A 23,886-nucleotide genomic window follows, 5' to 3' on the forward strand; every position below is an offset into this window, starting at 1 on the left:
AGTCCTGTCTCTGGGCCCCTTGGGATTGGGGAAGCATTTGGTTAAATGCAGAGTATGTAGAGGTGAAATGTTCTCCAGGCCAATGCCCTCAGAACCTATGGCATCTGGAGCTGGCCATCCTGGCCCCACAGGACTGTGTGAGCTTACCCACCCCCAGCCCACTCCCCTGAAGGTCACCAGGCTCCCTTCTGGCTTCTGAGTGTTGGGGTCTCAGGTTAGCCCTTTTTCAATGCCGACAGCCTAGTATGGTAGACAGAGGCAGATGACCTGGGTCCTGGTCCCAGCTCCCGTGTGGCCTGGGGCTTTCCCTTCCTTTCATCCAAGTGGTCAGCAAAGATGGTTGCTGAGGCCCCAGCTCTTTCACTGTCCTGTCTGGATGACTGGGCTGGAGGTGGGGGTCTGTGCCCTGAGAAGCCTCTCTCCACCAGGGCCCACCCCACCCCTACCCCAGCTCATACCTGATGGTGTTGTCGGCATCGCAGGGGCAGGGCAAGGTGCAGCTTGGGCCGTGCAGGCCCTCGGGGCACAGCCGCTCCTGGCAGCGCGGGCCTTTGTAGCCAGGCTCACATGCACAGGCGCCGGTAGTGGGTGAACACTGGCCTCCGTTGTGGCAGTCACAGCGCTGGGAGCACTGGAAGCCGAAGGTCCCGAAGGGGCATTCCTCCTGGCACCTGCAGGGAGGTAGAATGGGGCTGAGACTGTGCCCCTCGTCTGCCCTTCCTGATCCATCCAGCAGGCACTCCCAGCTTCCAGGACTGGACCTGGTGGGCTGCACCCCCTCATAGCCTCCCCCACTTTCCCTCTTGTCTGGAAAGTATTCAGTGCCACAATCACCCTAGTCTGTTTCCCTGTTTGTGCCAGGTCCCCTCAGTCTCCCAGCACTGAGTTTGTACTATCATATTTCATTGACTATAGGTCTTTTTTTTTTTTCTTCCTTTTTTGATGGCAGGAAAATAAGTGTCACATGAAATTGACCATTTTGACCATTTTAAGTGTACAGTTCAGTGGCATTATGTACATTCATGTTGTCACACAACCATCACCACCCTATCCATCTCTAGGACAGTTTCCTCTTTCCAAAGCGAAGCTTCTGTCATCTATCAAACACTAAATCTTATCTTTTAAAAATATTTTTAACATCTCTAAAATCAGTTAAATCTTATAACTGGTGGTGTGTCATAATGTAATTATCAGTGTTTTTCATTCTTAGCAGAATATAAAATAATAATGCATCTTAGCAATCGGTGGCATCTCAGATTTGATGACATGGGGTAATTTCATTTTTATTCACTCTCTCTGTTGTTTCTGAGTCTTTTGGGCAGGTGTAGGCTCCTGTTCTCACACTGCCAGTGTGGAGTTCCCCCATGAGTACAAGAGGCATCCCTCCCCCATCAGACTGGAGAATTCCTCTTCCTTGGACTGGAGGTCCCCCCAAGGCAGGGGCTGAGCCTCTCCCATTACCTAGTGAGCCTCCTCAGAAGAACTAGGCCCTCTTTGTGTCCTGCCTCTGCTCAGGCCTGGTACTTGGAACTCCCAGAATCAAGGTAATTATTTGACTCAGACTCACAAACACTGGTTGTGGGTCCTCTGTGGGAGGGTGTGACCCCTGCTGCCAACTGCCTCATTTCTTGGACTTGCTGGCACCCCCACCCCATGCTAGGGCTACTTCCCATGGGACACAAATTCATTGTCCTAGCAACTGGATCTTGACAAGTTAGGGCAGTGGGTGAGGAATTGGGGGACCTGGGAGCCTTTGGAGTAAAAGAGGTGGCTGACTCCTGTGTCCCAGAGACGAGGAGAAAGAGCGTCTGAGGTTTTGGATGACCCCTGTCCTAGCTCTCCTTCAATGGCATGGAGAAGGGAGAACCTACAGCTCTGACCTCTGCATCCTCATCACAAAATGCGATGATAAGAACTGAGCCTCACCAGGTTGTGTGAGGGTTAAATGAGATAATGTGTGTAAATATTTAGAAAGGTGCCCCATGCATGGTCAGGGCTCAGTGAGAAAGGTTAGTTATTATTATTACTCTTGTAAATATTGTTTTTTTGTAGTTCTCCTAACGAAACCCATCTGACTTTCTGCCTCAGATTCTGGTGTAAAAGAAGCTCAAAGGGAAGAATTCCCGATGTTAGCAATGGGGTGGACTTAGGGAATTTGAACTGTTTTAATTGTCAGCTTCTCCACTTCCCAGGCTTTCTACAATAATGAAGGAGTGTTGGTGAGGGAAGGTAGAAATAAAAGATGTTTAAAAAACATAGCCCTGGTTTCTTGATTAAGCTTGGAGAGTACTGAGTTGGAATCAGTGCTTTCCACAACAGGGCCTGTGTCTGGGCGGCCTTGGTTGCCTGTTGTGAGGGTGGGCGGCCAGACCCCAGTGCGCGGTCAGGCCAGCCAGCAGGTGGCAGGAAGACGGAGCAGCCAGGGTGCTGGGCACAGGTGTTGGCAGCGTCACACTGGGGTGCCTCTGCCTGCCGTCTTCTTCCCTGTTGCCTTGAGTCCGAAATGGCAAGGAGAGGAGATGGTAACTGGGGTCAAGCCTTCAGGACTTCCCTCACGGGAGGATGCTACCCATTCTCACCTCTCAGAGCCACTGTGGCAAAAGGAGGACTCAGGCAGAATGGAGGGGGCAACAGGGGTAATAATGACTACAGCCCCGGGCATCAGATAGAGAGGTGCTTCCAATTGCTTGGGCCCCAGGGCCTGTCCCCAGCCCCCAGCACAGCAGATATTCCCATCACCCTCACTTTGGAGTTGAAGAGCATGGGACCCGGGCAGGTGAACTGGCTGTTCCAACCTCATAAAACCAGCAGGTGGCTGAGATGACCCTAGATCACGTTCCTGAAAATCTTGCTGCATTTAGCCAGTCTGAGGCCTTATGAAGGGAAATAGGACAGGAAAAGAGGGAGGAAGAGGAAGAAAGAGGGGATATCTGGAGAGGAATTGGAAGGTGGGAGACAGGGAGGCGGTGGGGAGGCCGGAAGCAGGAGGCAAGGAGGGAAATTGAGACAGAAGAGGACGCAGAGTGCTGAAGAGCTGAAAAACATCACTGTCTGAATTGCCTGCCCCTGTTCGGCCTCAGGATGGATTTTTCCAGGACTCACTGAGCTTGGCTCCCCTCAGATGTCTCAGACATCAGGGGAAGGAATGCAAGCCAGGAGACACCTCCTGACCCTTCTTTCCTTTCACTGGAACATTCCTGCTTCCTCTCATCCAGCACACAGGGCAGACCCCTGGACAGTGAGCTTCCTCTGAAGGGCACTTCCCCACCCAGCCATATTTATGAAGTGACTGACTCCATAGCCCCAGAAAAAGAAGCTGCAAATAAAATATTGACAACCTAATCCATTTACATAATCAGCCTCTTTTTTTTCCTACTCACAATTTAAATAACTTATTTATTTAGAGATCAAGCAACGACTGCTAATGAATTTTACACAAAGCACACTAATAACGAGGACTGTGGAACAGAAGGGTAATCACAGCAAGAATTAGTTTTCTACTTAAACATCCTTCCTTTGCAACATATCAATCTAATGTGTCTGATATTGCCATTAACAACCAGATACATTGCTCAATTAAATTACAAAATGAGCTGCAAAGCCCTCGTTACATTTCATGTTTAATTTGCACTGGATTCTGCCTATCCGGGGAGGCCTGCGTTATTACACCCACTCAACTTTAATATGCTCGTGATGATTTGGGGCGGGTTAATGCAGCTGTCACCTACAAAATTCATGGAGGCAATCTTACAAAGTAGTAAACACCAGGCAGCCCCTTTAGGTGGGAAACCCAAATGCTGCCTGGCCCTTCTATTGAATTCTTCTCTGTAGCTTGATTGGCAAAGCTTGCTGGAGGACCCCGAGGCTTTCAGGATTTCTCTCTGCTCCAGGATCACGGGCTGGGCCCAACAGGAAGAAGGATTAGGGTTGCTTCTCCGTTTGGGACACCCTGGCCTGAAAATCGAGAGTTTCCATGAGGCTGGGTCGCCTGGCATTGAATCCCGCCAGTGGGAGCCCTGGGTCTCCTCCTCTGCTGAAAATGGGCTACATTCCCCCCTCCCATGTGAAAGCGGCCTGAAACAAAGGGGTCTATCCTGGTCCTGGCTCTTCAGTCTCTTACCACTGCTGGCTCATCCTGAGCGTCTCCTTATTGGGGGAGTTGGTGAGGACAGGAAGGTGGGCTCAGTGCTTCAGTCATTCCTCCCCTACTTCCCCTAGAGATGCGGTCTCTCTGACAGAGACCAGGGAGGGAGGGATGCCCAGCTGCCACACCCCGTGTTCTGGAGGGCATCCACCCCACACTCATGGAGATGAATCCTGGCTCCCAATGACATCAGGTCTGGCATGAAGCCTTCACGTTGGGGGAAAGCACCCTGACAGCTGACAATGGAAAAGCTCTTTCCTGAACATCCATAAGGATTTGGGGCTGACTCCAGCGAGAGTTGGAGGAGCCCAGTTATATCAGTCAGAGGCCGGAGGACTCTCTGGTTGATTCGGCCCCAGTTTCTGTTTCCTAATGTTACCTGGACAGGGGAGGCAGAGGAATGGCAAACAAATGTCCCTCTCACCCCATCTTGTCTGGGCAGAGTAACCAAATCCAGGGCCAGAGATGAAACATGGGTCCCACGGAACCAGGCATGGAATGTAGGAGCCTCCTCTTGAGTGCCCCTCTCTCTGCTCACAGAGACATGTGGCTCACAGAGCAAGGCAGAAGGCGTGGTCCTGGTCATGTGGGCAAATGTCCTCTTCCAGCTCTGAGTTCATTCACCACCGGACACATTGGCTGCGGTTCTCATTCTACTCTATCATCATGGCATCCTTCCTATGCTGGGAAATGTGCCCACATGGTTATTCCTTAGTTACGTGCTTTGTGGAATATCCACTCTGCAAGGCTGGTTTGATCCCAGGACACTGGTGTCCTTGTTCAGTCTGCTCTCAGACAGGAGGCCTTCAGGGGATGCACACTGATGTCAGTATCCATTTGGTAGAACCCACATTAGGAATAAAAATCCACTTCTAGAAGAAATGGTGCAAAATGTGTGAAGTGAGTTGGCATTCTTGGCTTCTTTGGATTATTGGTGTCATTGCCTCCCTGCAGGAGGGCAGAAAGTAGAGAGTGGGTGGTAGGTGCTCACCTGCTTCCCCAGGGGAGGCAATGCAAGTTCAGGGCTCAGGCCACAGACTGGGGGCAGAGGATACATTCAGCAGTCCAAGGGTGAGGGAGGGTGAGCTGATAAATCTCCCTGGCAGGACTCAGAATGCTCTCTGAGAAAGGAATGGGAAAGCTGGCAGGAGAATGCTGTGGGCCAGTAAACCTCAGCTGTTCTCTGCAAGGCTGCTGTGCAAATAAGCAATATGAACTGTAAGGACAATAGTTAACAGCATCCTTACCTGTCCCCCATGTATCCCGCGGTGCAGTGACACTGCCCAGTCACATGGTCACACTGTCCACCATGGTGGCAAGGACAGTCCTGGCTGCAGTTCTGGCCAAACGTCCCTGGTGGGCAGGGCTGGGCACACACTGCTCCCTGAAACAGAGGAGGAAAGACATGCATAGGTGGTCCTTCCGAGATGCAATCCTAAAGCCACTCTCTCCTAGAAGTGGCACAGCTGCTCTGGTCTAAGGAACCACTCCGTTCCCTCAGTGTAACTTTCTCCACAATCATGGAAGCATAGAAAGTCAGACATCATGTCTCCAAAGCCCCACTTCAGAGATGGGGAGACTAAGGTCAATTTGTTTATCCAGTTATTCAGGACACATTTATTGAGTGCCTGTTGTATTCCAGGCATTCTCTTAGACATTAAGGATATAAAAATAGGAGTAAGACTCAATTCCAGTCCTCTCAGTCTGTTAAGAAGACAAGAAAACAGGTAACTAAAGCACCAGGTGCTAAGTGCTCTCACGTTAGTATGGAAAAACAGAGACCATGATTAAACATGGTGGTCTGGAAGCATACATTTATCTCCACTTCTTTCCTAAACCCAGCTAACATGAAAGGGGGGGGGGGTGTATAAAACTACAAGGACAAAAGGAATAGGAGAGGAGACCATAGAGGACAAGAGATGTCACCTGTTGGAAGATGGAAGAGCAGATGGAGGAACTAACTGCTGAGGTTTCTGCTTTCCCAGCAATGCTAAGTGGCTGCAAAGGGAGTGTGGGGAGACATCAGATTGCCTTGTAACCTCAGAAAAGCTCAGGAATCAGAGACACCAGGAACTTTGGAAAGCCAAGGTGCAGGTGTGATGAAACAGAGAACTGTTGGAAAACTTATAACACAGGGAATTAGGCCCGCAGATTTTCATTCTCTTTTTACAAAGCCAGATGGTTTCCCAAGACTGGCAGTTCACTTTTAGAGAGGTTGATCCACATAGGCTTTGGATACCGGGATACCAAGCTGCGGGTGGGGGTTCCATGAGAGATGGAGATCCTGCATGATTCAGCTTGTTCAATCATCAGACCCTCTGCTCTCTTCCCCAGTCAGCTCCTAGAATGCAGACTCCTGGACTATACTCTCTAGCATAGCATTCTGGGGGATTCCCTTCCGGGGACACTGAGAGCTCACAAGGAAAGACCTACAGATACTGGTATTTGAGGATCCTATCAGTCTGCAAACATGCCTCCAGGCTTCCACCCAGCTTTTCTGAGGCTTATGGTGAAATATAAACAGGTGGCCAAGGAGCACCAGATATTTGAAATGAGACTCTAGCATGAGAGGAGACTCTAACAAGAAGGCTCGAACACAAAAGAAGACCAAAGCCGACAAACAGATGAAAGGAACAATGCAGGGAGCAAATTAAACAGAACAAGAAGCCTCTGTTATAATGAAAGTGAATATCGTTATGCAGTTATATGAAGATATTTGTATCCATGAAAAAACAGAGGGCTTAAAAGGGGATATCTAAAGAACAGAAAAGAGTTCTTAAAAAGTAAAAATAAGATGACAGAAATTTTTAAAAATTGCCTAGAATAGCTGGAAGATAAAGAAATGTCCTACAAAGTAGAGGGGAAAATGGGGGCAGAGAGAGAGAGAGAGGAGAGAGAGAGAGAAAGAGAGAATATGAGAGACAGAATTAGAATATAATAAAATTGGTGGATCAGTCCAAGAGTTCTGACGTCTAATTAACAGGGGTTCCAGACAACAGGACAGAAAAATGGAGGTAAGTAAATTAAGTGAGAAATACAAAACAAGAAAATTTCCCAGAACAGAAGGATGGAAAGCACTGATTTCTGAATTGAAAGTGCCTATAGAGTATCCAATACAAAGAGTGAAAAGAGATTGACATTAGGTGTATCAGTGTAAAATTTTACATTTCTACGAATAAAGTCACCTACAAAAGAACAGACATCAAAATGTATTAGACTTCTTAACTGGAAACCAGGAGCCAATGGAACCATGCCTTAAAAATCTGGAGGAAAATAATTTCCAACCTAGAATTCTACACCCAGCTAAATGAACACTCAGATGGGGGATTCAGTAAGACACTTTCAGATGTGAACACCTTTAAAAAATTAAATTTCCACGAACACTTTCTCAGGAAGCTACTGGAGGGTTTTCTTTCTTTTTCATAAAAAAGAATTACCCAAGAAAAAGAAAGACATGTGCTCCTGGAAATAGGGAATCCAACGGAAGAGAGGGGAAAGGAGCTCCAGGGTGGGGTTGGAAGTCCTAGGGTGACGCTGTGCAGCAGGAGCAGAAGCACGCAGGGCACCGTGAGTGTGGCCTTCAAACTACGCCAAGCCAGGAGACTGCTGATGTGTCCGACCTCATTGAGAGCATTTTAGAGTTCTGCGGAGTTTTAGGGGACGTTAGTAACAGTACGAATGTGGTCATACGTACCTAAACATGAAAAGGTGCTTTGACCAAAAATGGTAATAAAATGCCTTCCAGAGAGTGGGAGAAAGGGGTGTGTGTGTGTGTGTGTGTGTGTGTGTGTGTGTGTGTGTGTGTGTGTGTGTGTGTGTGTGTGTGTGTGTGTGTGTGTGTGTGTGTGTGTGTGTGTGTGTGTGTGTGTGTGTGTGTGTGTGTGTGTGTGTGTGTGTGTGTGTGTGTGTGTGTGTGTGTGTGTGTGTGTGTGTGTGTGTGTGTGTGTGTGTTAGAGTGACATTTTATTCTGCATTAGGAAGTCAAAAGATTCGATAAATGTCTACATTGGAAAAAGGAAATGGCAGTAAAGCATGTTATAAAGAATTATGGAGGAAAGTACCAGAAGAAACTAAAAAATTTGAGTGTGGTTGCCTTTTGGGTATGGGATTTATGAGTCGTGCAGGGGATGACTTTCCCCTCCTTCTAGTATTAGCCTTGTGGTATGAGACAACTTTTGAATTATACTATGAATCTTACGTCTTTATCAAACAGAAATCATAACCTGCTCTTGTCTCTTGCTGCCTTTTCAGCTTCTCTCCCACAAGAGCTAGTTATAGCTCCTATGGAGATCAAGTAGTCTCCCACAATTAATTAATCAATTAGTTCAACACACAAGTATTAAGCACCAATAACAGCCACGCCCGAGGAAGCTAGTTTAGTCAGGAAAATCCTGCTGACCAGAGACATCTTTCAATATTGTTCAATTTACTTGTAATGAATTAAGTGGGAGGCCTTTTAGCTTAGACATCTCCTCCACACATAAGTCAGACAGCGAGGATCTGGGGGGGGGGGCTTGGGGTGGCGGAGAAAAGGGACAGTGAGATGAGTGTGTGTGTGAGGAGAGTGGCAGTGAACAGCTACTCAGAGGAGAGGCCCCTCTTCCTCCTGGAGGTGGTGCCCCAGGTGTGGCAGGGGCCAGCATTTCTCACCGCACCCTAAAAGCTTAGGCATTCTTGAGGGGGGAGAGGAGTCTCTGGCTATCCTCTGAGTCAGTCCTCTGCAGTCCTGGGGTAGACAAGGATACTCTGACACTAAAATACCATTTTCAGCCTTGTTGGGGGACTGTGCTTGAACCTCCTACCTCCCTATCGTGGAGCATGGTGGGACCCTCATGTACGCGTGCGTGCACACACACACACACACAACACACGCACACAACCAAGGCCCCTCGAGAACACCAGTAGCAGAGTTTGGTGCACAGAATGCTTCCTTCCAACACTTCCTGGGGAAATCGGGTGTTCCTGAGACTTCTCGTATTCCCCAACTGCAGCCAATCCAGGTCTCTAAACCCCTAGGTTCCTCCTTGAGTTTGAGCTCCTGGGGCCTTAAAGAATCTGATACCTTGTAAGGCCTGCTGCCTGGTGTGGTGGGAAGAACACTGGGCTCAAAGTCAGGATTTGGGTTCAAATCCCAGTTCCGCTTCGTCCCAGGTGGCTGAGCTAGGGCAAGTTATATGATTGTTTTAAGTCTCAGTTTCCTCACCTATAGAATAAGAGTGGTAACCCTGGTCTCCCAGGTGCTTGTAAAGATTAAGGGAGATTAGAGAGGTGTCTTAAAGAGCAGGCCTTTAATTACTATTACTTCCACTGAAGTGGACATGGGATGAGGTGGCATATGATAGGAGCCCAGTATAAGCCGGGACCGAGGAGAGTGGAAGAGAATCACATAGCCAGACCATTACTGCTGGTAAGAAGAACAGCCTTTTGCGGGGAGGCAGGGGGCGAGAGCAGGCAGGAGTGTCAGCTTAAGAGCGGGCTGTGACCTTATGGTTTCTCTCCAGCTATTATGAGCTGAATTGTGTTCACCCAGATCCATATATCCAAAATCCCAGCACTTCAGAATGTGACTGTATCTGGCGATTTGGCCTTTATAGAGGTAATAAAATTAAAATGAGATTAATAGGGTGGGTCCTAGTCCGTGACTAATGTCCTCACACAAAGAGGAGATTAGGACACAGACAGGGACAGAGGGAAGACCATGTGAAGAGAGCCACCTACAAGCCAAGGAGAGAAGCGTGGGAAGGAACCACACCTGCCAACACATTGCTCTCAGACTTCCGGCCTCCAGAAATGTGAGAAAGTAAGTCTCTGGTGTTTCGGCCACTCCATCTGTGCTCCTTTGTTCTGACAGCCCTAACACATCCGCCCTATGGGCAACTGAGTGTGTGCCTCCAATCATAGAGGGAGCTCAAGCTGTGTGGCTCTAGGAGGCTGAAGATGAGGCCAAAGCAATAGTCCTGCTCCTCTCAGACTGGTTAGACCTGTTAATTGGTTTTATCAAAATCTGGATACCAGCTTCAAAGAGGACCGTGGCTATATGGAGTATTAACAGTTGGGGGCTGAGATGCTGAAAGGGCTCAAGGCCATGCCAATGAGACAGCTCAGCCTCTCCACGCATCTGAAGGCATTACTAATTATCCCTGTGGTCTCAGGCGGCAGAGATGCCCTCAGTGTGCAGTGAACAGCGGGTGGTGTGGCCACTGTGGAAACGATCCAGGCCACAGGCCTGGCGTGGAGCTATAGGAATCATCCTTCTCAGACCTGAGCTTCTCTGGTCCTGCAGCCTCAGATCCAAACACCTCTCTTTGGCCCTCCATGCTAATTGATGCTCCTTCTCAGCTCTCCAGGCCTGTTGCTTCCACAAGTGTGAGTCTGTCTGTGCGTGAGTCCAGCACACACAGTATCAGGCCTCCACCATCAGACTGGGGACCCCTAAGGGGGGTGATCACACCTCCTCCTCCCTCCATGGCTATCTGCAGTGCCTGACTCATCAAGCTACTCACACCTGGTTTCCCGCCTCTCAAAGAAAAAAAGAAAATAATTCCCCAGGCTCTTTGCAAAGCCTCCCACTGGAGTGGGCTCAGCACAGCTGGGCAAGTGGTGTGTCCTGTGGGCATACTCAGGGCCTGGTGGCCAGGGATATAGGGAGGGGCCTGGAGGGCCAAGGTCCTGGCGGCTCCTTTCCAGCTCTGTACAACGCCTCGGTTCTTTGCAGAGCTGCTCTGTGCAGTTAGCAGTTGTGGCCTTTAGACCTCTGACCATGGCTGAAGCCACCTGGGCCAACAGGAAAGCGAGGCCATGGAGGATGGTAAAGGCAGGACCTTCCTGCCCAGCACCCTCTCCTTGGCCCCATCCTGCCTTGGGAGGGACCCCAGGCCTGAGCTGCAGCTTCATGACACTGGGGCTCTGCATGCATGAGGGGTATTAATAATTCATACAAATCTGCAAGTTAAATGCTGTATCAAAAATAGAAATGCAATTGTCTACAATAAAATTAAAAACATAAAGTCCCTAAATCCAAAGCTTCTATTGACAGAGTTTCCTGTCTTCTGGAGGAACAAACCTCTCACTGTGCTGGGGAGAAAAACAAATGTCTCCATGTGTTGGCTTCCTCCCTTCCCCCTGCTTCGATCCCCATGTGTTGGCTTCCTCCCTTCCCCCCGCTTCGATCCCCAGCCTCCGTCAGCCTCTCTAGAGAGACCTTTACAGGCACAGGGCCTGCCTGTGGCCTGTTCTCCTAGCCATGTCCCGATTGTCCTGATCTGACCTCACTGCCTGACATCACTTCCTGTCACCGGGCCTCTGAGCGCCCTGTCGGACAGTGCTGGGTTTCTGGAAGCCGGCTGCAGATGAGAAGGCCTTTTCAGAGCGTGGGTTAGGGTGGAGGAGTGGGCAGGTGTGGGAGAGGCTGCAGTAGCCCCTTTGTCCTTCTCATAAGAGACAGATAGATGGACAGCCAGCCAGAAAGGGTTGGGATTCAGGAGTCACTACAGCTGAATTCTAGCTTCACTTCCCTCTTAACCAGCAGTGTGCCCTTGGCCAGGTAGGTCACTTAGTCTCAGCTTCCTCATCTGAGAAAGGAAGATATTAATAGACCAGTGGTGTTCAACCTTTTAAAGCTGGGAGACACTGTTTTTATGTGAAATCTTTCCTAGACTTTCAATAGACAAAGTATGGGTAGATTAAAAGGGAGAAGTGGGAGCGTTTGGGAGCCAGAGTCTTAATTATTAGGCTTCCCACCCCCATTCTCACCCCCAAGAAACCCAAGGGCTCTGTGAAACACAGAAGGAAATCCTATGGTCTCAGTCAATTATTTCGAAATGCAGGCCTGCACTGCAGACACAGTTGGCTGCCTCAGAATCATCTGGGGAGCTTATTAAAAATAGAGATCTCTGGGCCCCAGAAGGTCTCCGTTCAGCCTGGGAATCTGTATTTAACCCAGCCTCCCATGGCTCTGGTGTGCAGCCAGGTTTGGGTGCTGCTGAACCAGATGATCCCGCAGGTCCTCTCCTGTCCTAAAAAGTTTTGGCGAATCTGTGCCTGTGTCAATGGGCCCTGCAGATGTCCCTCCTCCTGAGATATCCCGCTCCAGCTCAGCAGCCCTGTCCTTGGCTTTGCAAAGCTTCAGGCCCCAGGGTAAGGCAGCCAGCTGTCACTGGGCTTCCCCTGGACAGGAAAGTGAGTGACTCGCTGCTTCTGCGGAGTTGGGCCTGTGGACAGTGAGGAGGGGCACCGACAGGTGGGGCAAGCTGGCTAAAAGGAGGCTTGTGGATAGTCTGTGGCACCCAGGTGACAGGAACAACTGTAGAGCACTTGAGTTTTCAAGGCGCTTTGGACATGCACTGCCTCACCTGAGCCTTCTGTCAACCATGGCAGCTAAGAGGGGCAGGGCAGCTAAGAAGAAACACTTGTTAAAATACAGATTCTGGGGCCCACAGAATCAGAATGTGTATATGTGAATGTCAGGGGTGGAGGCTGGGTTCTGAAGTTCTACAAATGCAGGTGATCCATAACCTGCTGTCTCCCCATGTCCCCCCATCCTTACACCACGCCCCTTCTGCCACTTCTGGCCCAGAGCTTATGGCAGCTCAAGTGAGTACCTATGCCTAATCTATGAGAAGAATGCAACGACTTTGCACACGAGGGACCACAGGCTCAGAGAGGTTAAGTAACTTGCCTCCGGTGACACAGCACTTAGGTGGCAGACCTGGGCTTCAAAGCTGTGTCTGTGGCACCTCTGGCAGTGTCTAATGATGCCCATGACCATAAACAGGAGGGAGGGAATTCAGGGTGGGAGAGGAATTTAGCCCTCTAGCATGTGTGTGAGCGAGTGATGCTCAGACCTCTTACAGTGCCCCTCTCAGATCCATCAGGCCCACCTACCGTCCAGCCTGGGGGGCAGGCACACTCGCCAGTGATGTGGTGACAGGTGCCTCCATTCTGGCAGGGGCAGCGCAGCTCACAGTGAGCCCCGTGGCTCCCAGGCGGGCACAGCTCCTCGCAGCTGCATGGGGAAGCAGAGGTGTTAGATGTATCAGCACTCAGATCAGGTGGCAGGGCCCCAGAGCTGCCAGTTGCAACATTCCAGGGCTCCCCAGGAATTAGTGAGTTCACAGGGAATGTGAACTGTGTTGGGCACAAGGTCAGCTGAGACGCAGTCCTGCTTCCTGCCAGGAGGGGGAAGCAGGGCTCGGATATCATGAACTGGAAGGTGTGCTTGGGTCAGTACTTGTGGAATGACTTACATGCTTTTAGTGTAAAGACAGTGTTCTTCTAGGGAGCGACGCTTCCCCAAGAGGGAGACGTTTTACTTGAGTCTTGAAGTTGAAGTTAGCCTCACCAGGGAAATGGGAGGAAGGGTGTGCCAGGCAGAAGGACCAGCATGGGCAGACACACTGAGTAGTGGCCATGGATCTTGCCTTTAAGAATCTGTCCAGATTCAGAGAGAGGGAGAATCTGGGGCATCGCCCCCACCCCAGGCTCTGGAAGGCTCTCAATTTCCATGATAGGCTCATGTATAGGAATAGGCATGGCGCCTTGGCCTTGGGCTTAGTCCAATGGTCCTGGCTTCTAGCTGGAGCTAGCCTTGCAGCTGGCCAGACATGGGGACAGGGAACACCCTTCCTTAGTCAAGGATGTATCTGTGGCTAGAGTTCTTGGGTGCCCTCCCAGGATCTGGGGCTGCTGGGGAGGCCACTGAGCCGTTTGCGAGAGAGAGAGAGAGAGAGAGAGAGAGAGAGAGAGAGAGAGAGAGAGAGAGAGAGTGTGTGTGTGAGACTTCAATCTTGCCTCAGAGGGGATCTCAACAAAGCAGTGTTAGAAGTCCCCTGTTAATACAAACCCTTCAGGGAACTGGATTGAGGGGCTGTTTGGGGTCTTAGAAGAGGTGGTAAGGGAGAGGAATAGGCAGAGTAAACTACCCAAATCTGTTCATCATATCTTGCCAGGCTCTCCCTGCACCTCCCACCTCTCTCCCCCATCTCCCACACTCTGTTTTAAATAGCCTAGAAGGGCCAGGACTCAGGTGAGCAGAGGCCTTTGGGTTATGATCAGAAGAGAATTACAAGCTAAGGTCTGAGCTCTGACCAGGAAGGAACTCCTGGGAGGACTTTAATGAACTCCTCTGGCCCCGGGAGTGCCCATCTACACACAATCTCAGCTTGCACCAGTCACCCCGGGGCCTGGGCAAGGTCTGGGCATTTAGCCTCTGCCGAAGTTAGGGTCAGAGAGCATATTTTACAGCCAGGACCATCCTGACCTCCATCTGTTACCACCGCCCTCCCCACCTGCAAGGGGTGGTTGGGGACCATGCAGCTGCCAAGAGGTCAGCGGGACCCGCCCCCCACTCCGTGCCCGCAGCCACCTCACTCACTAGACACCGGTGTAGCCAGGTGCGCAGAGGCACTCGCCGGTGCGGGGGTCACAGCTGGCGCCGTGGTGGCACTGGCACGGTAGCTGGCAGCCCTTGCCGTGGGTGCCGGGAGCGCAGAGCTCTTCGCAGCGCCAGCCGCGGAAGCCAGCAGCACACACGCAGGCGCCGGTGATGGGGTTGCACAGGGCGCCGTTCTGGCACTGGCACCGGCTGCTGCAGTGGGGGCCCCAGTGGTCGCTGTCGCAGCCTGCAGGAGAGGGGCAGGTCAGGGCCGAGGGGCCTTGTGGGCTCTCCTTGGGATGGACACGGGGAATCTAAGCCCAAGCTGCCTTCCAGCTCTGCACTGCTCTTCCCCAGAGGGGGCAGCAAGGGGTGTCCAGGTGGAAGCTTTGGGGCCTCCTAACTTCCACCAGCTCTTCCCCAAACTACCGGAATAATCAACATACAAGATAAGAAACACGTTTCTGCAAGGCATCTCCCAGTCGGGGCCATTCCATTCCAGCCAATGCCTCCCGAAGCCCCCTCTCCTGTGCTGAAATTCTGAAACTGCCAGCTGTTCACCTCCCTCTGCCTTTGCTGAGCTCTTCTCGGCTGGCTGTCTGCCACATCTCTTCTCCACGGCCCTCCTCCTCCTCTGGGTGCCTCCCAGCCCGGCCCAGCCCAGCCTCCATCTCTATCTTTCCTGACCTTTTCCTCTTTACCAGACTAATTTGTTTTCTCACCTCTTGCATCCCACTCTCCATGAACATGTCTTCTAAGTCCCTGCCTCTCCCTGGGCTCCATCTTTTTGTCACCCTTCCTGTCTCTCTCTCCTGCTGCTTTTCCCTTTCATTAATGCCTACACCCCTGGTTGCTTCATCTTCAGTTCAATTTCATTACTTTTCAAGCAGCCAACTTCAGAAGGAACAGGAAAAAGAAATGTTTCCCTGGGAGGGGACAGATAGCCTTCAAGATCTTTATATGTAATGAAATGTTTCGAAGAGTGATATCTGAGCCAGCTTTGCAGAAATTCACTCTATAGCTGTCGGAAGTGACTGAATGGCAGAGCCAGTCTGCTGCCACCCCACACTCTAGTCCTCACCTCGTGTATATAGGACATTTAACAACAAGATGTCCTCGAACTCTGGCCTCATTCACTCAAATCCTGGAATAGGGTCAAATGTGGAGTTCAGGCATGGACAGGCACAAATAATGTTCTAGGAGACGTCCAATAGACAGAAAGATTGCTCCTAGCTAAGGAGAGCAGGCAAGACTTCCTAGAGAAGAAGGCACCTGAAGTGAGCTGTAAAAGATGTCTCACTTGTCTGCCTATCACGGTGAACACTGTCCCAGTTTCAGCACTGAAAGTGCCATATTCTGAGAAATCCCTCCATCCTGAGCAAATCTGTATGGCTGGTCACCCTACTGCCTGAAGACAATGAGATGATTATTTGACTTCTGTGGTTCAGTGAGTTTAGGGTTGAGACACTCAGAGAGAAAGAGGACAGGTGAGTGAGATTGGGAAGGGGTCATTGGGGAAGGCTCAGCATGAGCAAAGAGACAATGGCACTCAAGTGTTGGTCATGGACAAGAGCATAAGGTTCACCCTGGCCAGGTGGCTCAGTTTGTTGGAGCGTTGTCCCATACACCAAAAGGTTTTGGATTTGATTCCTGGTCAGGGCACATACCTGGGTTACAGGTTTGATCCCCGATCGGGGCGTGTACAGGAGGCAACCAGTTGATGTTTCTATCTCTCTGTTTTAAGGATAAAAAAGCAAAACAAACAAACAAAAAACAAGGGCACAAGGTTCTAGTCAAGCCAGTGAGTGGATCTTTGGGGACTACCAAGCCCCCTGCATGTACCTTCCATTTGCTGACTAGGGTCAAGTGATCAATGTCATGGAGCCTGTCCATCATCCTTTGGTAGATGGAACCATCCTAGGCCTAGAATCCTAATCACCCTATCATGCTTCATCCCTTCCTTATCCATGCCCCAAATATTCACGCATAAAAACTGAGCTGCCAAATTAGGAGGTTCACTTGGCATCTTCCACCTGGTACTACTGTGAGTAAGGCACAAACGAAGTCCAGTAGCCAAAGGAATTTTGAGAAAGAACAGAGCTGGAGACATTATGCTTCCTGATTTCAAACTGCATTACAAAGCTCTAGTAATCCCAACAGTACAGTATTGCATAAAAGCAGACACATAGGTGAGCAGAACAGAATAGAGAGCCCAGAAACAAACCCATACATATATGGTCAACTAATTTACAACAAAGGAGCTGAGAATATACAATGGAGGAAGAACAGTCTCTTCAACAAATGGTGTTGGAAAAATTGCTACATGCAAAAAATGAAACTAGACTACTATCTTATACCATATACAAAAATTAACTCAAAATGGATTAAAGATTTGAATGTAAGACTTAAAACAATAAAACTCCTAGAAGAAAGCATGGGTAAGCAGCTTTGACATCAGTCTTGATGATGACTTTTTTTGGATTTGATACTAAAAGCAAATGCAACAAAAGCAAAAAATAAATGAACGAGGGACTGCATTGCTTTAAAAAACTTCTGCACAGTAAAAAAAACAAACAACAAAAAAATAAAAGCAAAAAACATCAATACAATGAAAAGACAACCTACAAATGGGAGAAGCTATTTGTAAATCATATCTGAGAAGGTTTATATCCAAATTTATATAAAGAACTTATACAACTCAGTAGCAAAAAAGCTGACAATCTAATTAAAAAATGAAAACAGAATCTCAATAGACATTTTCAAAAGAGGAGATACAGATAAATAACAGGTACATGAAAATATGCTCAACATCATGAATCATTAGGGAAATACAAATCAAAACCACAGTGAGCTATCACTTCACCTCTATTAAAATGACTATCATCAAAACGACAAATAATAAGTGTTGGTGAAGATGTGGAGAAAAGGGAACCCTTGTGCACTGTTGGTGGGAATGTAAAATAGTACAAATACTACGGAAAACAGTACAGAGGTTCCTCAAAAACTTGAAAAATAGAACTACCATATGATCCAACAATTTAACTTCTGGGTATTTATCTGAAAGAAACAAAAACACTAACTTGAAAAGATACCCGCACCACTGCAGCATTAGTTACAATAGCCAAAATATGGATGCAATGTAAGTGTTCATTGATGGATGAATGGATACAGAAAATGTTCTATATTTACATATGATGTGGCTCACTGTAACAATAATAAGAGCAACCATATTTAAATGCTCACTTGTGACATTTAAAACCCTGTGAATTCAGTTTGTTATTTCTCATTTTATAGATAGGGAAATAAAGAGTCAGAGAGGTTAAGGGATTGCCTGGGGTTATAGTCAAGGGTAGGCTCAGATCTTCTGGCTCCAGCTCTCTCCACTGAAGGTAAATGAGACACTTTCTGAATGATGACTCTGAAGAGAGAAACTTAGAGGTACCATTGGGGACATGCGGCAGCTGCAAAGCACAAGGACAGGGACACTACAGAAACTAGCCACACCCTCTCCGCTCATCACTGTGAACAGCCCCAGGATCCAGAACCAGGGATTCCCCTTGTTGTGAGGGCCATGACTATATTAGACCTGAGCTTGACTCTATATTAGACTTTTGGAGTCCAAAGCCAGATTGTCCTTGGTGTATCCCAGGGCATACAGTTATGCTTTACTTAACAGCTGAAACCCCATGGGAAGCAGAACTATGCCCCTGATAGGGAGCTGGAGCATTGCCATGAAGCCCATGCACTAACACTTGGGTGCTTTCATTCTTCTCCTTGACCTTTCAACACATATTTACCAAGCACCTGCCAGTGCCAGAAAGTGTCCTGCCCTCTTGGAGTGTATACGTGTATAGTCTAGGGGGGACAGAACAGCATTTAAGGCACATGGTAAAAGGGCTCTAATAGGGGTCTTTTGGGGCATTGGAGGAAGACACAGGCGGGTCTGAGCCCAGACTGAGAGGTTTAGGAGGATGTCCTCACAGAAGCGGACTGAGGGAGGAGTGAGTGTAGGTGGGGAATGGATCTAGGCAGAGGAAATAAGAGATGTAAAAGCTTGGAGGTGGGATAAAGTATGACATGAGAGAAAATGAGAAAAGAAGGTACGTGTGTCTGGAGTGTAAGGTTTAAGGGAGAGCAACGTACAAGGTAAGGCAGATTCCTGGGCAGGGTACCAGGCCCACGGGGTTTGTGAGCCATGCTCATGGTGGGGGCTTCATACTTGGGCCAGGAAGCTCTGAGTACGTTCTAAGCAGAGGATGGATGAGAACAGATTTGGGGCCATGAGTGACGGAGTGGGAATGGCATCAGGGAAACCAGCTGTTACAATAAGGAAACAGATGGTGGTGGCCTTGACTAAGGTAGTAGCATTTGGGGTGGACAGAAGGGGACAAGATTCTAGCTGCATTTATGATGTAGAAGCAGCAAGGACTTGGTGATTGACAGGCTGCTGAGGGAAGGAGGAAGAGGGGCAGTGTTCCAGCTCTGGTTTAGACTGCTGGGTGGATATTGGTATCACACTCTTTGTAGGAAACACAAGGGGAAGAGGAAATATTGGGGGAAAGAGAATGAGGTTAATTATGGTCGAAGGGACGTCCACAGTGGCATTCAAAACCCATTCACTGAGCACTGACTGGTGTACTAACACTTGTGTGCTCTCATTCACAAACATTTAGCAGGTGCCCGCTAGTGGCTCTTTGGAGTGTCCAGTCAGGCCGGGACCGAGCCACTGTGCAGCACCTAAGGTAAATGGTGGGAGTGCAATCACAAGGGCAGTGCGGGCGTTTGACAAGCTTATGTAAACACCGTCCTATTCAGCCTGCCAACAGGGGTTCTCAGACCACAGGTGGGTGTGTGAGGGCGTGTGCACATGCACACGTATGTTTGTGTCCTCAGGCACACGTGCGTGTGTTTTATGGGGTCCCTAAAATTAGGTAGCAAGAGTGCTATGTCACAGTAGGAAACCTAGGAAACACACAAAACATTTGTATACTAAAGCGCAAAGCAACTTGCAGCCATAAATATAGGGGCAAACAGCCTCTTGTATCCAATTTAAACTATTCTAATTAAGGAAGCAGGTAAGTGTGTAATCCATTCCCCGCCCAGCATCCCCAGAGTGATTAAATGAAAAAAGAAAAAAAAAAAAAATTCACAGGAATAAGCTTCAGTTATCTAGAATCCACTTAAAAACACCTCATTCCCCAGCAATGACAGAAATGAGGCAGGGCTACAGTGAGTCAATTATCAGCCCTATTGAAGGGGAATAAAAACTATCATCATTGAAATTACAACAGAATTTTGCCTTCTTTCACAGATAATTACAAACTCTTCCCAATCTGGCCTTGAAATGTCACCCCCTCATGCGTTTTTTTTTTTTTTCCTGTCTCAGATGCTCCTTCCTAATTATACTTGGTTTTGGCTGATGTTCCAAGTAGGTGTATCTTCTTTGAGCAGCCTGTGAGGGCTTTAGTGGCACCTGGAAGTGTGCAGCCTGGCTTGTTCCATTCCCAGCCAGGGAATCTCCCTGTGGACCCTGTCAGACTTTGGGGCCCAGGCCTAGTGTGCTCTGGGATCCCCACAAAGGGGAGTGGCTTCCCCACTTCCTTCTCCACAGACATGCTTTTGAATTTGTGACTACAGTTGATGGAGCAATTAAAATGTGCCCGGCCGTGAGATAAAGGTGTAAAATAAATTTTCTCATTTAATTTTCACAACAACCCATTTGCCGGGGTGCCATTATTATGCCCATTTTGCAGATCAGGAAACAGAGGCCCAGTGAAATTAAATAGCTTATCGAAGGTTACACAGCTAGGCAGTGACTGGGTGTCTGGGTTCCTAACCCCTGCTTCCTCCTGGGCATCCTCTGGTGTTGATGGAGGAGGGATCCTGGCAGCCAGCTGGGATTCAGCAGCCACGTCGGATAATTCACAAAGAGATGAGAAAGCAGAGAGACTTGTTTTTTCAGGGATTGGTTTATGTGTGAATGGTGGTCATAGGTCCCACGTGGTCCACGACTGGCCCAATTTCACATTGTTTTATTTTCTTCAGTTAAAATAATTTATTTATTTGGAACACTTTCTCTGTGATAAAATATATGTAACATACATTTTGTCATTTTGATCATTTTTAAGTGTATGATTAATTCAGTGGCTTTCATTACATTCACAGTGTTGTGCAACTATCACCACTATTTCCAAAACTTTTCCATCATCCCAAATAGGAACTCTGGAACAATTAAGCAATAACTCCCCATTCCCTCCTCTCTTCTGGTTACCCCTAATCTACTTCTGTCTCTATGAATTTGCCTAGTATAGATATTTCAATAAGTGGAATCATGTTAGCCTTTTGGGTCTGGCTTCTTTCACTAAGCATAATGTTTCCAAGGTTTATCATGTTGTAGTACGTACACTTTATTCCTTTCGTGGTTGAATAGTATTCCATTGTATAAATATGCCATACTTTGTTTATCTATTCATCTCCTGATGATCATTTGGGTTGTTTCTACCTTTTTTGGCTATGGAAAACAATGCTGCTATGAACATTCGCGTACAGGTATCTTTTTGAGTCCCTGAAGGTCATTTATAAAAGGCACAACTGTTTTTATGCCTTTATTGACTTTCTCGATTAGGAACAACAACGTGGCTGACCACTTTTTTTTCCCACCACTTCAATTTAAGCAGGTTTCAGTACCTTGCGGGAGCTCTCCTCCATTAGCCTTGGAGTCGCTGTGGGTTGCAATGGGGGAGCTGGAGTGTGTTCTGGTTTGTAGCTGCCCCTGTCCGCCCACACGATGCCTCACCCAATGTCCCGCCCAGAACTGGGCACAGGGAGAGCTGTCAGCAGTGACCAGAGAGCCTCCTCCCTGCTGCTGCTGAGGATTTACTCCCTCAGACAGTGGTTCTCAGCCTAGCAGCTCATTAGCATCGCCCTGGAGGTTATAAAAAGTACTCATGCCTGGGCTTCACCCCTGGACCTTCTGATTTAATTATTCTGGGGTGGTGGGGCCCATTATAGGCCCTTTGGAAAAAACCTCAGCAGACAAGGACCATCATCCTTCTGGTAAGCTGTGCTCTCACTGGTCCCTGCAGGGGGATGAGCAGGAAGATGCTGGGCCTGAGGCTGGGGCAGGAGAGATAGGTGGTTCCTTCCATTACACAGATGGGCATCCTGAGACTTGGGGAGAGGGGGGAGGAGGAGGAGGAGGAGGAGGAGGAGGAGGAGGAGGAGGAGGAGGAGGAGCCGTTGAAGAGAAGGCCAAGGGTTAGGAAATTCTCTGGAATCCTCTGACCCTGAGCTGCCGCAGACTGTACTAGAGCCTGGGCCAAGCCCCCCACAGCCACCCTTTAGCAATGGAAAGGCTTGATGCAGTCTGAGCACCTCCCAGGAATGGCCCATGGCCCCTGAGCCTGCTCCCCACACCCCCATCCACACCAAGAGGAAGAAGAAAGAAATAGGGGAGGTGATAGGTCATGGAATTGCTCCTGAGTTTACAAAGCACCAGGCATGGGGGCAGAGATGGAGCAGCAGCCTCCAGAAACCATTCCAGCTGATAAAAAAAGTGACTATCCAGTGAATGAGACAATTTGTCAACTGCCTGGCCCCCCAAAAAGCACAGGCAAATTCTCAGAGGTTGAGCCTCTCTGCTCTTTCCAGACCCAAGTTGCAATTCTGATGGAGAATGGAAGGGTGGGTACCAGCCAGTGCTGTGCAACCTCGGGCAGCCTTCTTCCCAGGCTGGGCCTCTGTTTTCATATCTGTAAAATGGGGGAAGCGGTTATTAGCTTGTCAAAAATGATCAGGGACAGTCCTGCACCATGGAGACCTATGCTCTCCAGGTGCCAGTGGTTTCCTCATTAAGAAACACCAGCCAGTAATAGAATACTGCACAGAAGAAAGAAAGAACTCCTACCGTTTGCAACAGCATGGATGGAACTTAAGAGTATTATGCTAAGTGAAATAAGCCAGGCGGCAAAAGAGAAACACCATGTGATCTCACCTAATACAGGAAACTAATGAACAAAACAAACAAGCAAAACAGAACCAGAGGCATGGAAACAGAGAACAGACTGACAGGGGCCAGAGGGGAGGAGGGAGGGGGAGAAGGGGGGAAAGAAGAGGAAGGGTCTAGTCAAAGCATTAGTATAAATGACCCAAGGACATGGACAAGTAAATGGGGATTGACTGTGGGAGAAAGGGGGAGGGGGCAAGGCAGGGGAGAGCAACGGGAAAAATGGGACAACTGTAATAGAAAAACAATTAAAAATAAAATAAAAGGGAATCAAATGTACAAACATTTGAAAAGATGTTTAATTTCATTTATAATAAAAAGTGTTAAAAAGAAAAGAAAAGAAAAAGAAACAGCAGTAGGTAAATACTGGGGTTTCTCCCTATTCTGATTGTTTGTAGCCTATGTTCCGTTGCTAAATGCCCCCACTTGAGAAACAGGTGTGGGGGGGATGGGGTAGGAGGTGTGTTTGTCCTTGTGTAGAAAAATTTGAGGTGGTTACTCAGGCTCTGAGTTGAGCCATTGCTCAGCTCCCTATCTTTCTAAATATTAATTAAATATTAATAGGCCAAAGTGCTGTAGAGTAAAACCCGAATCTCTTGACACAGTACCTAGGCCTAGAAGATGCTGACAGCACAGGATTATAATGATGTATCATGAGCTCTTAGTGATCTATTTATTACACTTATTACTTCCCCTGTGTTGTTTAAGCACATTATCTGTATCTCCCTTTGAGCTCTGAAGGGAGGTGGGATTCACAGGGGCTACATGGAATTCGGGATGCCCCTCCCCGGCCCACTGTCTCTCAGCGGGGCAGGGGTGGAGGAGTCCACACCCGCCTGCACGAAGAACCCCCAACTCTGCAAGCTGTGGTCTCACCTGGGTTATTTCATTTAGTTCTCTCACTAACCCTGTGCCATTTATTCATACCTTGCCTTGTTCCAAAGACAGTTTGAGGCAAACCATCTGAGGTGGATGATTATCCCATTTGTCAACTGAGAGAACTAATGTTTGGAGACATTGAAGAGCTAAATAGGGTTTCTCAACCTTGGCAGAACTGGCATTTTGGGATAGAAAATTCTTTGCTGTGGGGCTGTCCTGTGCACTGAAGACTTTTTAGCAGCATCCCTGGCCTCCACCCACCTACTAGATGCCAGTAGCACCTCCTCCTCAAGTTACAACCAAAAAATGTCTCTAGATATTGACAAATGTTCCCTTGGGGACAAAACTGCCCTGATCACAAAAGGGAGAGTTGAAAGTCAGAGACTGGTTTTCTTACTCCTGGGCTTTAGAGCGCATCCCATAGAGCTACCACCCCATACACACAGTACAGCTCAGGAAAGTGGCTCTGAGAGGCTGAGTGACCTG

At 48.5% G+C, this 23,886-nt stretch overlaps 1 protein-coding gene across 1 annotated transcript in view; it reads right to left on the reverse strand.

Annotated features, from left to right (window-relative positions):
• The window catches only part of MEGF11 (multiple EGF like domains 11), a 224,000-nt gene that overhangs the window by 60,686 nt on the left and 139,428 nt on the right, over positions 1 to 23,886 (reverse strand). Inside the window, exons 5-8 of the mRNA XM_090268354.1 lie at positions 14,517 to 14,763; positions 13,028 to 13,148; positions 5,392 to 5,528; positions 459 to 671 (exon numbers count right to left, since the gene is read on the reverse strand). Of these exons, the coding sequence (XP_090124480.1) occupies positions 459 to 671; positions 5,392 to 5,528; positions 13,028 to 13,148; positions 14,517 to 14,763 (718 nt within the window). The remainder of the gene's footprint in view (positions 1 to 458; positions 672 to 5,391; positions 5,529 to 13,027; positions 13,149 to 14,516; positions 14,764 to 23,886) is intronic.

The sequence above is a fragment of the Furipterus horrens genome, unplaced genomic scaffold, assembly GCF_987537825.1.
Source record: "Furipterus horrens unplaced genomic scaffold, mFurHor1.1.pri manual_scaffold_3, whole genome shotgun sequence".
NCBI lineage: Eukaryota > Metazoa > Chordata > Mammalia > Chiroptera > Furipteridae > Furipterus > Furipterus horrens.